The sequence below is a fragment of the Rhinoderma darwinii genome, chromosome 5 (genome assembly GCF_050947455.1).
Source record: "Rhinoderma darwinii isolate aRhiDar2 chromosome 5, aRhiDar2.hap1, whole genome shotgun sequence".
NCBI lineage: Eukaryota > Metazoa > Chordata > Amphibia > Anura > Rhinodermatidae > Rhinoderma > Rhinoderma darwinii.
In genome coordinates this window covers 250539511-250554266 of record NC_134691.1, presented here as the reverse complement: position 1 = coordinate 250554266, position 14756 = coordinate 250539511, and the positions used below count along the sequence as shown (strand labels likewise).

The following is a 14756-nucleotide window of genomic DNA, read 5'->3' as shown; positions in this document are numbered from 1 at the left end:
TGTGTAACACAGCTGTCACCCGCTGTGTATGGAGTGAGCTCAGCCCGTGAGCTCGCTCCATATTTCCCCTTAACTCTTATCACGTTCAGTTACGTGATACTGCGTGAAGGGGTTAATTAGATCTGTAATGAAATTTCCATGTTCTAAAGGTATATTTGTGTCTTTGTTCAAGAAGGATTGTACAGCAGTTATTCCTAACTCGTGTGGAATGCATGTATATAAGGAAGATACATCACACGTACATAGCAAGACATTTGAATCCACAGTGGTCTATTTCATAATATTGATTAGTAGAATCTGGAGGTAGAGGTCAATATATTCGGAAATACGACTGGTTAATGAATCTATACCAGCCACCATAGGTCTCCTTGGTGGATGGTATTGATTTTTATGTACCTTAGGTAAATAATAAATAACTGGTGTCTTTGGAAATTTAATATTCAAATAATTGAATTCCCTATCGTTTAAATTATCCCCAAAAAAAATTCTTTCATAAGTAACTGTGAATGATCTTTTTTATATCTTTCTACTGGATTATTTCTCAGTTTTTTATAAGTGCTCAAATCTGATAGCATCCGTATCATTTCCAATTTATATTTTTTGGCGTCTAAAATAACAACCCCCTCCCCTTATCTGCCGATTTTATCACTATGTTCTCATCTTTTTTTAAATCATTCATGGCCATTTTTCTTTAGATGTTAAGTTGCTTTTCCTATTTTTTGGTATGGCCTTATCCAACTAATTCAAGACTATATTTTTAAAGGTATCTATATGGTGATTATTCCCAATAAAAGGTATACATTTTGATTTGTCTTTCAAACTACTGTGTTTGTAAAGATCTATAATATCACTTGCAATATTATTTTTATTCGATTGGTCAGCAAAGAACTTTTTTAAATTTAGAGAACGAATAAATTTGTGTACATCGATATAGGTGGAGAATTTATTAAGAGTTTGCGTTGGAGCAAATTTTATACCCTTATTTAAAGAGGCTCTGTCACCAGATTTTGCAGCCCCTATCTGCTATTGCAGCAGATAGGCGCTGCAATGTAGATTACAGTAACGTTTTTATTTTTAAAAACGAGCATTTTTGGCCAAGTTATGACCATTTTTGTAGTTATGCAAATGAGGCTTGCAAAAGTCCAAGTGGGCGTGTTTAAAGTAAAAGTCCAAGTGGGCGTGTATTATGTGCGTACATCGGGGCGTTTTTAATACTTTTACTAGCTGGCCGTTCTGATGAGAAGTATCATCCACTTCTCTTCAGAACGCCCAGCTTCTGGCAGTGCAGATCTGTGACGTCACTCACAGGTCCTGCATCGTGTCGGACACATCGGCACCAGAGGCTTCAGTTGATTCTGCAGCAGCATCGGCGTTAGCAGGTAAGTCGATGTAGCTACTTACCTGCAAACGCCGATGCTGCTGCAGAATCATCTGTAGCCTCTGGTGCCAATGTGTCCCCGCTCGTCTGACACGATGCAGGACCTGTGAGTGACGACACAGCGTGATCTCTGGAGAACACGCTGTGTGTCTGCACTGCCAGAAGCTGGGCGTTCTGAAGAGAAGTGGATGATACTTCTCATCAGAACGGCCAGCTAGTAAAAGTATTAAAAACGCCCCGATGTACGCACATAATACACGCCCAGTTGTACTTTTACTTTTCAACACGCCCACTTGGACTTTTGCAAGCCTCATTTGCATAACTACAAAAATGGTCATAACTTGGCCAAAAATGCTCGTTTTTTAAAAATAAAAACGTTACTGTAATCTACATTGCAGCGCAATAGCAGATAGGGGCTGCAAAATCTGGTGACAGAGCCTCTTTAAAACTCTAAAATGTGCATCCAATACATCTTATTACTTACATTGAAACCGCCTTTTTCATATTTATGTCTCTTTCAGTTTCTTTGATACCATGATTATTATAAGTAGGTACTTATGCCTCCCTGACCTCTGCACATCGCACATAGCATGCTCACAACACCCTTCCATGGAAGTCAACAGGTTGTTTTCTAATTGTTTTCTTAAATCCAGGTGCCTACTGCAAACATAATATCTGTAACTGCTGTGGCAGCAGAACAGGGAACATTATTCATGCAAAACAGAAAGAAAACAGAATAAAAAATATAAAAAAATAAAATAAAAATAGATTTGAAAAAAAAGAATATGTTTCTGTATATATTTTAATTAGTTAAAAGAAGTTATAAGATATAAGATGAGGTAGGAGGAAAATGTGATGCATTCCGTATAATTGTCAGCAAGCATCCCTCATATTATCAAAGGGAAACATATGTTGATCGATACATAGACATAGATAGACAGATATAATGAATCTGCAGTCCTTATAAGCATTAGTTAGCGAACTAGTCAGTACACTTCTACAGAGAGCTATAGAGCAGGATATATCCCAGTGCCATCATCTAGTAGTTTCTGCCAAGTGCCATTGTGGCACCCATCCAAAAACAACGCTGGTTAGATTATTAACAGCTGGAGAACCACATGTTGCTTAAACATCTACAAAAGTACATGTTACCTAAATAGTGTTAATATTATGAAATGATGTTTCACAGAGATTTAGCAACCAGAATGTATTATAATAGTCCATCTGACGTTACACATTTTAATGTGTGCTAAATTCTGGACTCTAAGATACCTTGAAAATGTCTTAAGTACACATGTGGCATGAAATATTCCTAAAATGAAATCCATTTGATTCTAACAGCTTTTTTATTTCAGTAAATATTTATGGACATTATCTCTAATAAAAGTGAAATGTTCCTAATATTACCAGAGCAGCCCAAGGATAGGATTTACACAAAGACATAGAAACATCTGATTATAATGCAGAAACATATGGGCAATGGCATTTACTAAATGTGTTTTCACTTCATATACAAATAAATTCTCTTTCTTTGCTCCATGTTGTAAAGGTTGAAGAATCTTTCTCCTCTTATATGTCCCAAGCCCAGTGCCTACAGTTTACTTTTATTGCCTGTTTAACACTTTCACCGCTGGTTCACTCCCATAAACACACATATATATATATATATATATATATATATATATATAGAGTGGATATAAAAAGTCTACACACACCTGTTAAAATGACAGGTTTTGTCATGTTACAAAGTCAGTCCAAGATGAATAATTTCAGAACTTTTTCCACCTTTAATGTGACCTGTAATCTGTACAATTCCATTGAAAAACAAATTGTAATCTTTTAGGGTGGAGAAATAAAAAACAAAAATAATGTGGTTGCATAACTGTGCATACCCTTAAACTAATACTTTGTTGAATTACCCTTTGACTTTATGACAGCATTCAGTCTTTTTGGGTAGAAGTCTATCAGCATGGCACATCTTGACTTGGCAATTGTTGCCCACTCTTCCCTGTAAGGGTATGTGCACACGATAACTGCATTTACGTCTGAAACTACGCAGCTGTTTTCAGGAGAAAACAGCTCCTGAATTTCAGACGTAATTGCTTGTACTCGTGTTTTGCGGGGCGTCCATTACGGACGTAATTTGGAGCTGTTCTTCATTGGATTCAATGAAACGGCTCCAATTACGTCCCATGAAGGGTCCTGTACTTCTTTGACGAGGCTGTTATTTTACGCGCCGTCTTTTGACAGCGACGCATAAAATTACAGGTCGTCGTATTGGAGTCGTGTTTTCAGGCGTAATTCGAGGCGTAAAACGCCTCCATTACGCCTGAAAATAGGTTGTGTGAACCCAGCCTTAAAGCGCTCAAAATCTGTCAGATTGCAAGGGCATCTCCTGTGTACAGCCCTCTTCAGGTCACCCCACAGATTTTCAATGAGATTGAGGTCTGGGCTCTGGCTGGGCCATTCCAAAACATTGATCTTCTTCTGGTGAAGCCATTCTTTTGTTGAATTGGAGGTATGCTTTGGGTCGTTGTTATGCTGAAAGGTGAAATTCCGCGTCATCTTCAGCTTTTCAGCAGAGGCCTGCAGATTTTGTGACAATATTGACTGATATTTGGAATTGTTCATAATTCCCTCCACCTTGACTAAAGCCCCAGTTCCAGCTGCAGAAAAACAGCCCCAAAGCATAATGCTACCTTCACCATGCTTCACTGTGGGTATGATGTTCTTTTGATGATGTGCAGTGGTGATTTTGCGACAAACATACCTTTTGTAATTATGGCCAAAAAGTTCAACCTGGGGTCTCATCGGACTATAACACGTTTTCCCACATGCTTTTGGGAGACTTCATGTAGGTCTTTGCAAAACATAGCTGGGCTTGGATGTTTTTCTTTGTTAGAAAAGGCTTCTTTGCCACAGCCCAGACAAGTGAAGAAAATGGGAGATTGTTGTCACATGCACTACACAACCAATACCTGCCAGAAAGTCCTGCAGCTCCTTTAATGTTGCTGTATGCCTCTTGGTAGTCTCACGGACCAATTTTCGTCTTGTCTTTTCATCAAAGTTTTGAGGGACGTCCAGTTCTTGGTAATGTCACTGTTGTGCCAAATGTAATCCACTTCTTGATGACCGTCTTCACTGTGTTCCATGGTATTTCTAATGCCTTGGAAATTCTTTGGTACTCTTCTCCTGACTGATGCCTTTCAACAATCAGATCCCTTTGATGTGTTGTAAGCTTCTTACGGACCATGGCTTTTGCTGTCACATGCAACAAAGAAAATGTCAGGAAAATCCTAATAGAATAGCTGAACTTTATATGGGGTTACTCAGAATCACTTTCAATAATGTCAGCTGTGTACTGACTACTATTTAACATGAGTTGCAATGAGATTGGCTAATTCTGAACACAAACACATCCCCAATTATAAGAGGGTGTTCACACTTATGCAACCACATAATTTTTGTTTTTTCTTTTTCTTTTTACCTTCTAAATGATTTCAGTTTGTTTTTCAATGGATTTGTACAGATTATGGGTCACATTAAAGGTGGAAAAAGTTCTGAAATGATTCATCTTGTACTGACTTTGTAACATGACAAAAACTGGCATTTTAACAGGGGTGTGTAGACTTTTTATATCGACTGTATATGTATATGTATATATATATATATATATATATATATATATATATATATATATTATTTTATGTCTTATATATTTTTGGGATTATGGTTTTCTTCTATTCTTGCCCTTTCTTAAATTGCTTGCATACTTGGGATTATTTTTTATTTTTACTGGCTCAAATATTGAAATTAATTGAACATTGATTATTTTAATACTGATAGATATCCTGTGATACTATGAAAGATTAAAAGACTAGTAGATCCCAGGCTGGCCTGATTAGTTGAACGCTGCAGTCAATTTAGTCTACAACATTAAACTAATGCAAAGCATGCTGGGGTTTCAGGAGAGTTGGGAGAAGGTGAGGATCTGCAAGGCTGGATGTTTATCTACACTAATTCTGGGGAGCTGGAGTCTGTTATTGGGGGTCAGTTGTTGACACTAGTATTAAGGGTCTGTAGCTGACAGTTATGAAGAGTGGCTGTCACTTTTATTAAGGGTCTGTACCCATTACTGTTATTGGGGGTCCTGTTGCCGTCACTGTTAATGATTGTACTATTAATAGGGGCAAGCTGATGGTACTGTTAATGAGAATATTCTGGTGACATTGAAAATAGGGGCACACTCATGCAAGTGCACATGCTGTGGCTCCTGGCTCCCCTCCTTCCTCTGGATACTATATATACACTGCTCTAGTGATTGAGGAAGACACTTCTATTAGTGGTGAAACATCTTTAAGGTTTTCAAAGAAATCAACTTGATATTTGATTCAAGTAAAGCTTCAAAATCAGACACAGGCCACAGAGAAGAGTGGGACTGTTTCTAAAAAAAAAAAAAACCTTTTTCCAATTTTATTCAACCCCTTTAATAGTTAAAAGTTCCCTTGATTATTAGTACATCAGATACTTAAGAATTTTATGAGTAATGACAATTTTAAATCTAGAGTCAAATTTGAAGTTTGCGTCCAGGACTAATATATACAGTGAAGGAAATAAGTATTTGATCCCTTGCTGATTTTGTAAGTTTGCCCACTGTCAAAGACATGAACAGTCTAGGATTTTTAGGCTAGGTTAATTTTACCAGTGAGAAATAGATTATATAAAAAAAAAAAAAAACAGAAAATCACATTGTCAAAATTATATATATTTATTTGCATTGTGCACAGAGAAATAAGTATTTGATCCCTTTGGCAAACAAGACTTAATACTTGGTGGCAAAACCCTTGTTGGCAAGCACAGCAGTCAAATGTTTTTTGTAGTTGATGATGAGGTTTGCACGCATGTTAGATGGAATTTTGGCCCACTCCTCTTTGCAGATCATCTGTAAATCATTAAGATTTCGAGGCTGTCGCTTGGCAACTCGGATCTTCAGCTCCCTCCATAAGTGTTCGATGGGATTAAGGTCTGTAGACTGGCTAGGCCACTCCATGACCTTAATGTGCTTCTTTTTGAGCCACTCCTTTGTTGCCTTGGCTGTATGTTTCGGGTCATTGTCGTGCTGGAAGACCCAGCCACGATCCATTTTTAATGTCCTGATGGAGGGAAGGAGGTTGTCACTCAGGATTTGACGGTACATGGCTCCATCCATTCTCCCATTGATGCGGTGAAGTAGTCCTGTGCCCTTAGCAGAGAAACACCCCCAAAACATAATGTTTCCACCTCCATGCTTGACAGTGGGGACGGTGTTCTTTGGGTCATAGGCAGCATTTCTCTTCCTCCAAACACGGCGAGTTGAGTTAATGCCAAAGAGCTCAATTTTAGTCTCATCTGACCACAGCACCTTCTCCCAATCACTCTCAGAATCATCCAGATGTTCATTTGCAAACTTCAGATGGGCCTGTACATGTGCCTTCTTGAGCAGGGGGACCTTGCGGGCACTGCAGGATTTTAATCCATTACGGCGTAATGTGGTACCTATGGTTTTCTTGGTGACTGTGGTCCCAGCTGCCTTGAGATCATTAACAAGATCCCCCGTGTAGTTTTCGGCTGAGCTCTCACCTTCCTCAGGATCAAGGATACCCCACGAGGTGAGATTTTGCATGGAGCCCCAGATCGATGTCGATTGACAGTCATTTTGTATGACTTACATTATTTTACTATTGCACCAACAGTTCTCACCCAGCGTCTTACTTATGGTTTTGTAGCCCATTCCAGCCTTGTGCAGGTCTATGATGTTGTCTCTGACATCCTTAGAAAGCTCTTTGGTCTTGCCCATGTTGTAGAGGTTAGAGTCAGACTGATTAATTGAGTCTGTGGACAGGAGTCTTTTATACAGGTGACCATTTAAGACAGCTGTCTTTAATGCAGGCACCAAGTTGATTTGGAGCGTGTAACTGGTCTGGAGGAGGCTGAACTCTTAATGGTTGGTAGGGGATCAAATACTTATTTCTCTGTGCACAATGCAAATAAATATATATAATTTTGACTATGTGATTTTCTTTTTTTTTTTTTTTTAAATATAATCTATCTCTCACTGGTAAAATTAACCTAGCCTAAAAATTCTAGACTGTTCATGACTTTGACAGTGGCATACTGATGGGTAAATAAAAGCACATTTTTTTCACTTGATATACGTTTGGAGTGCTGCCTATTCTTAATGTACCCATATTGATAGGGCTGAAAGTCGAGGCCCTGGGACTAGCACCCACGCATCCACCTTTATTGTGCTGCTCTCCTTGGAATTTAATTTTTATAGATATATAAACGCTTTGGCTGGGGATTCATCTCCTAGAGGGAGCCCCAATGGAGCTATCTATAGGGGGATATGTGTGGCACTATCTGCAAAGTGGTGTGTTGCACTATCTACAAATGTATGTGAGTGGCACTATCTTCAAAGGGTCGTATGTGGCACAATCTACAAAGGGGTGTGTGGCACTATCTACAAGGGTGTGTGAGTGGCACTATCTACAAAGGGGTGTGTGGCACTATCTACAAGGGTGTGTGAGTGGCACTATCTACAAAGGGGTGTGTGTGGTACTATCTTCAAAGAAGTGTGTGGCATTATCTACAGAGGGCACTGTGGCATTATCTATAGAGGGTACTGTGGCATTATCTAGGGGTGTGTGGCACTCTCTACGAGGTCACTGTGGCATTATCTATTGGGGGTGTCGCATTATCTACAGTGGGCACTTTTGCATTATCTACAGAGGGCACTGTGGCATTATCTGCAGAGGGTACTGGGGAATTATCTAGGGGGTGTGACTCTATCTACAAAGGGCACAGTGGTATAATCTACGGGAGTGGTATTATCTACAGAGGGCTTTGTGGCACTATCTAAAAAGGGTCTGCCCAATCTTGACATTCTTCTGTCCACCAAATTCTGCTAACTGAGCAGTCAGACTGTATTTAGCGACACTTAAACTAGAAAACTGGATTGTTCAAATATGCACATGGCGTAAACGTGCAAATTTCCAGTAAATTGAAACCTAGCGGTATTATTATAGTAAAGTAGTTTTGTCATAGTAACGTAGTATTATAGTAATGTAGTATTATTATAGTAATGTAGTATTGTTATAGTATTGTAGTATTATAGTAATGTAGTATTGTTATAGTAGTTCAAATAATGAATTGATTAACAATAATTTTTTATTTTATCAAATTTAAAAGTAATGTAGCCCGTCAATATTATGAATAAGTCGTATGTACCCCAAACTGGTACTAATAAACGTTGCAAATAGTCCAGCAATAAAAATATGTCACACTGCTCGCCGAAAAAAGAAAAAGTTATGGTGTTTAGAATATGTCAACACATAAAAATGTTAAGTCAGAAATTAGTTTTTTCTTTGCAAAAGTGGTAAAAATATATAAACTTAGTACTGCTAGAATTGTTTTGACCAGCAGAATAAAGGTAACATGTCGTTTTAACCGCACGGTGAACGCCGTAAAAACAAAACCCAATATACAAAAAAACAATAGGGGAATCATTTGTTTTTTTCCCATTCCACCCCACAAAGAGTTTTTTTTTCCAGTTTCCCAGTACATTATATGGTACAATAAATGGTGCTGTGAAAAATTCTCATACGGGGTAAAAAAAAAAATTAAGATTTTTTTGGAGGTGGGTAGGAAGAAACGAAAAGGAAAAAAATCAAAAAAATGGCTGCAGCAGCAAGGGGTTGAAAGACTATGAATAAAAGTATAGACCAAAAAACATATCCTAATACAGTTTTACTGTGCAAAGTTTCAAGCCTTTGTACATCCCCTTAATACAAATCACGTTAGGTAAGTTATCTATTACTGAAGTAACACTAACATTAAAGGGGTTTTCCACTTTCTGACAACTGATGACCTATCCACTGGATAGGTCATCAGTATATGATCGATGCGTGTCTGAGCCCCGCAACGAACCGCCACTCCAGCTGCCTCCGAGCACCGGACGATGTTGCCTGAAGCAGATGGCTCTGGTCAAAGAATAGTGGCCGAGCGCAAGTATTGCAGCTTTGCACCTATTCAAGTGAATAGGAGTAGTGCTGCAATTCTGCCAAACAGCCGCTATGCAGTGGTCGGAGCCATCTGCTTCCGGCTCCAACTACTCTATTCCAAACATCCGGTGCACGGAGGCAGCCGGAGTTGCAGATTGGTGCAGGGTCCGGATGTGTGACTTGCACCGATGATATACTGATGACCTATACGGTGGATAGGTCATCAGTTTTCAGAAGGTGGACAAGCCCTTTAAGTATAAATTATGTAAATAACGAAACATAACTATTGCTCATGACTATTCTTCAAAGTGCTTTTTTTTTCTTTCTTTATAATTGGTTATGACAACTTCTTTCAATTAGATTTTCATGCTAACCAGAGCTATGATTTATTCAGAACTACTTGCGCTTGAGCTCAAAAGACTACAAAAAGAATATGAAAACAAATATTTACATTAATAACAGTAAAAGAAAATGTTTTTGTAGAGTGTTCTGAGAAGCACATGCAGTTCTCTTTACCTTAGTGTCCAGGTCAAACAATCATCTGTTTTATATCTTTTCATTCGTTTGTAACACACCATGCAGTATTTGAATCTAGCAACACACGGAGAACAAGACCCATGGCACTGATAAAAATGAAGCTCCACTGACTGAAGAAAGAAAGCAATTGTTTTGTTGTTTAACTTTATCAACATTTTTTATTTTAGTTTTTCTAGAAACAAAAGAAAATAATAAAACACTATATATATATATATATATATATATATATATATATATATATATATATATATATATATGTGTGTGTGTGTGTGTGTGTGTGTGTGAAACAATATTTCATATTACAAATCAGTCACCAACAGGGCATACATGTTTGTAAGGAACACAGACTATGGCAATATCCTAACTATAAAAGCCACTGGGATGCTATAAAATAAAATACCCTGAGACCCACTGCACCTGTTCCATGACTTACTGATGTCTGCAATAACTCTTATTACTGTTCTGCCCACAGAGACTGAATGTACGATAAAAAAAAAAACACAAGGTCAATGCAGTTTCCCTGGTAGTATCTGCTTCAGCTGCAGGTTAAAGGGGTTGACTGAGATTAGAGTCTGCTTTTTTTTTCTCCAGAAACAGGAGCTCTCCTGTCCACGGACTTTGTCTGGTAATGCATTGATTTGAATGGGGCTGAGCTGCCATACCAGACAAAGCCCATAGACAGTTGTGGTGATGTTTTTGAAAAAGAAGCAGGCCTATTTTTCTAATCTTAGACATCCCTTAGGGCTTATGCACACTATCTTATCACTGCAACCTCCAAGTTGTGCGAAGTAGTAATACGCCAGCCATAGAAGTCTATGCCCCAGAAGAAAATAGGAAGGTTTTTTTTTCCTGTCTGATTCCATATGAATCCAACAGAAAAAAATATTGGCATGCTCCATTAGATGCCATATTATGGAGGTATTCTCCCATAGGTGCATTGTTTCTAGGAGAGAGCATATCCGTAAGATGACACCGTATGGGAGCACCATGTGCTGACACTCAGAGTTCCTATGGCACGTTAGTATGAAGCTGCAGCGACTCCATGTGCCTCCGCTCTGCCATGCATGACGCCTTAGGCTGAGGTCTGCAGATTTTGACCTTTGGATCTTTTCCAGTGTCCATGCCAGGACAAGGGGTAAACAGCCAAGGTGCTTGCCTAAGTCACCAAGACAACATGTAAAGAGAGAGTACACAATGCATAAATATATACATTACCTGTGCACTTTACGCAATCTCCTGCCGCTATGAGGCTGTATTCAACATACAGGCGCAGCTCCAAGAGTTTATATAGTTTCATGCACATCTCTGATTATTGAAGAAAAGGGCTGATTGGGTGGTGTGGCTATCTCTTTCTTTAGTGCATCCCACTGAAAGCCACACTAGCCAAACAGAGCTTTCCTTCAATAGCAGAGAATCAGCTGAGCTGACTGAGCTTAGTAAGTGAGAACTGCACCTACCATATCAGCAGGCTCTGAGCGCGGAAGGACAGCTAATATATTATATTTCCACCATCTTTTCATACAATTATCTGTCATAAGGGGTCTCATGTACAACATGTTCTAGTTAGATTGTGCCATATAGTCACATATTTTCAGAATCTCGGAGCTGGGGTCTTTATTTATCATTTAACGAATACTAAATATGCAGACAAAAATATCTTAGAGCTAAGTCATAAAAAATTAAAAACAAACTTAAATTCCAAAATTTTGAAGCGTTTTTAGGAATAAAATGACTAAAGACATAATTATTTGTTTTTGTTTTTTCTTCTTGTTGATATATTTAAAACTGTAACGCTGTATTTTAAATCCTGTTAGAAAAATATCGGAAACCTTGACAACAGGCACACCCTGGACAAAGAATGAGCAAGAAAGTTATGAAACCATTTGAAAAAAATGTCCTTGTTCTCTTTCTGGAACAATGATCTCTCTTTCCATGTGACAACTAAACAGCTCAAGAAATGAAAATCATATTGTTCAAAGAAAACACACAAAAAATATTGTGCAAAGCTTGAGGAAACCATTAAATTTGTATTCATCAGATGCCAGTATAATTTCTCCCATTCTCATTGCTACCATCTGATTGTTTTGCCATGCTCTTTGTTTCTTCCATTTGTCAAATAATTGTACTGACTACTAGAATTCCAAATTGTTGACCTTTAACAGCAGGTGCTTAGTTTTAAAGGTTTCTACTATTTATTAGGTGACCAGGAAATTCCACAGCAACTTCCACTCACACTACCAGGACAACTGAAAATTTGCCATATACAAATTCAGACCTTTTTTTTAATCTAGCAATGGTCTGCTACTTTGTTTTTCATGTATAGGACTACCTTAGTTAGCCAAGGCGACAGTAAACTGTTAAAGAAGCTCTGTCACCACATTATAAGTGTCCTATCTCCTACATAATCTGATCGGCGTTGTAATGTAGATAGCAACAGTGGTTTTTTTTGGGAAAAAATTATCATTTTTGAGCAATTTTAGATTTATGCTAATTAGTTTTTGGGCGTTTTTAAACCAAGTGGGCGTGTTAAAGAGAAGTGTATGACGCTGACCAATCAGCATCATACACTTCTCTCCCACTGTAAAGGATCTGCCAGGCACAGCTTCGGGGTTAACTCCCTTAATTAATCAGTCAGCACCTGAATCTACATCCCTGAGACTGACTCCAGCTTCCACCACTCAGGCTGGCAGGCTTAGGAGTGGGAGAGCCTATCGCAGCCTGGCCAGACTCAGCTAGCTCCCGCCCTCTGTCTATTTATACCTGCATTTCCTGTTCCTCCTTGCTTGTTATTCTTTTTCGTGTGGTTTCCTGGCCCAGCTACAGCTCCTTCTATTTTGTTCCTGCTCCATACAGACCCTGGCTTACTGACTACTCTTCTGCTCTTCGTTTGGTACCTCGCACACTCCTGGCTTGACTCGGCTCGTTCACCACTCTGGTTGCTCACGGTGTTGCCGTGGGCAACTGCCCCTTTCCCTTGCTTGTATTCCCTTGTATGTTTGTCGTGTTTGTCGTGCACTTACTGAGTGCAGGGACCGCCGCCCAGTTGTACCCCGTCGCCTAGGGTGGGTCGTTGCAAGTAGGCAGGGACAGAGTGGCGGGTAGATTAGGGCTCACTTGTCCGTTTCCCTACCCCCCGGTCATTACACCCTTCATGTCCATTTGTACTCAACACAGCGTGATCTCGCGAGATCACACTGTGCTGTCACATACACCCACATTAACTTCACTGAAGTGTCTTGAAAGTGAATAGACATCACCTCCAGCCAGGACGCGATGTCTATTCACACTCCCGATACTTCGGTAAGTTTGTGTGGGACTTAATCACAGCACAGCGTGATCTCACAAGATCACGCTGTGCTGTGTGAGTAAGTCCCACAAAAACTTTACCGAAGTGTCAGGAGTGTGAGTAGACATCGCGTCCTTGCTGGAGGTGATGTCTATTCACTCTCAAGACACTTCAGTAAAGTTAATGTGGGTGTATAGGACAGCACAGCGTGATCTCGCGAGATCATGCTGTGCTGAGTACAAGTGGACATGAATGGAGAGAAGTGTATGATGCTGATTGGTCAGCGTCATACACTTCTCTTTACCACGCCCACTTTGTAAAAAGGTAAAAAAAAGCCCGGTTGTCTATTAACAAACTAATTAGCATACATCTAAAATTGCTCATAACTTGCTTAAAAAAATATTGTTTTTCAAAATAAAAACCACTGTTATCAACATTACAGCGCCAATCAGATTATATAGGAGATAGGGGGCACTTATAATGTGGTGACAGAGCCTCTTTAAGAAAACACTGCGCATCTTACACATGGGAACGTTTATTTTTATACTTCAGTCACTCCAGTAAATGTTCTGCATGTAAAGCACAGAATTCTAGATACAGTAGGTGAAGAAACATTCTGCATCGTTGTATTTTTTAAATAAGTTTTGTATTTTTTACATCGCAATAGAGAGGTCACAAAACAATGAAAGTATATTCCAGGGTGAGTATGAGGGAGCACAGTAACAATGAGTAACAATGAATACTGTGAAATATGAAAGATAAGCAACAAGTGAAACCAACTCCCCAGTGCCCCAGCAAACCAATGGCGATGGCTTCGGCTGTTTCCGTATCTCCTATTGGAATCAATAGAAAGAACCATGTGTCACGGTCACAGGGTATGTGGACCTACTAGGCCGCTCCGCCGTAGCGGGGAGGCAGCTGACCAGGTCACAGTCTACACGAAAATCAATAGCAGGTAGCAATGCTTGGGTACCTGAACTAGTCCAGACAGTGGCTGTGGCTTCAGCACGGATGGAGGCCAGTAAGGCAGGTAGCGCCAGACGTGGCGGGCAGTATCCGATGTAGCAGAAGACACTGGACGTGGCAGAAGACACTGGACGTGGCAGAAGACACTGGACGTGGCAGAAGACACTGGATGGGGCAAACGACACTGGATGTGGCAAACGACAGCAGGTGCAGTAGACACGACTCCAACACTGGTAGGAACAGGAACAAGAACAATACGGGATACAGGAACGGGTAACAGGGCACAGGTAACAACTGGAAAGGAGAAACACTAAGGGACCATTTGCAAGAATGACTGGGATAGACTAACAACGCTCAGGCAAGGATCAGCAAGAAATCATGGCAGTTGATGATGATGACGATTTCCTTTGTGCGCGCGCTGGCCCTTTAAGGCTGGGCACGAGCATGCGTGAGCACCCTACGGGACACAGCAGAGCGGAGCGGAAGTGAACGCTGGTGTCTCCTAGGAAGGTGATGGGGACCAGCGCTCACGGATCCATCGCTGCGGGCG

At 39.8% G+C, this 14756-nt stretch overlaps 1 protein-coding gene across 7 annotated transcripts in view; it reads right to left on the bottom strand.

Moving 5' to 3' along the window:
- SUGCT (succinyl-CoA:glutarate-CoA transferase) overlaps positions 1-14756 on the bottom strand; it is a 1185368-nt gene that overhangs the window by 39826 nt on the left and 1130786 nt on the right. For 2 of the 7 annotated variants that reach the window (XM_075828568.1, XM_075828574.1), the window contains one exon: positions 4080-4639. The exons of 2 other annotated variants lie outside the window; for them this stretch is intronic. In XM_075828568.1, coding sequence (XP_075684683.1) covers positions 4440-4639 — 200 coding nt within the window. In that variant the 3' untranslated portion in view covers positions 4080-4439. Of the gene's footprint in view, positions 1-4075; positions 4640-14756 lie in introns of those variants that run through there. 3 more of the 7 variants (XM_075828572.1, XM_075828570.1, XM_075828571.1) reach the window with 3 other exon arrangements.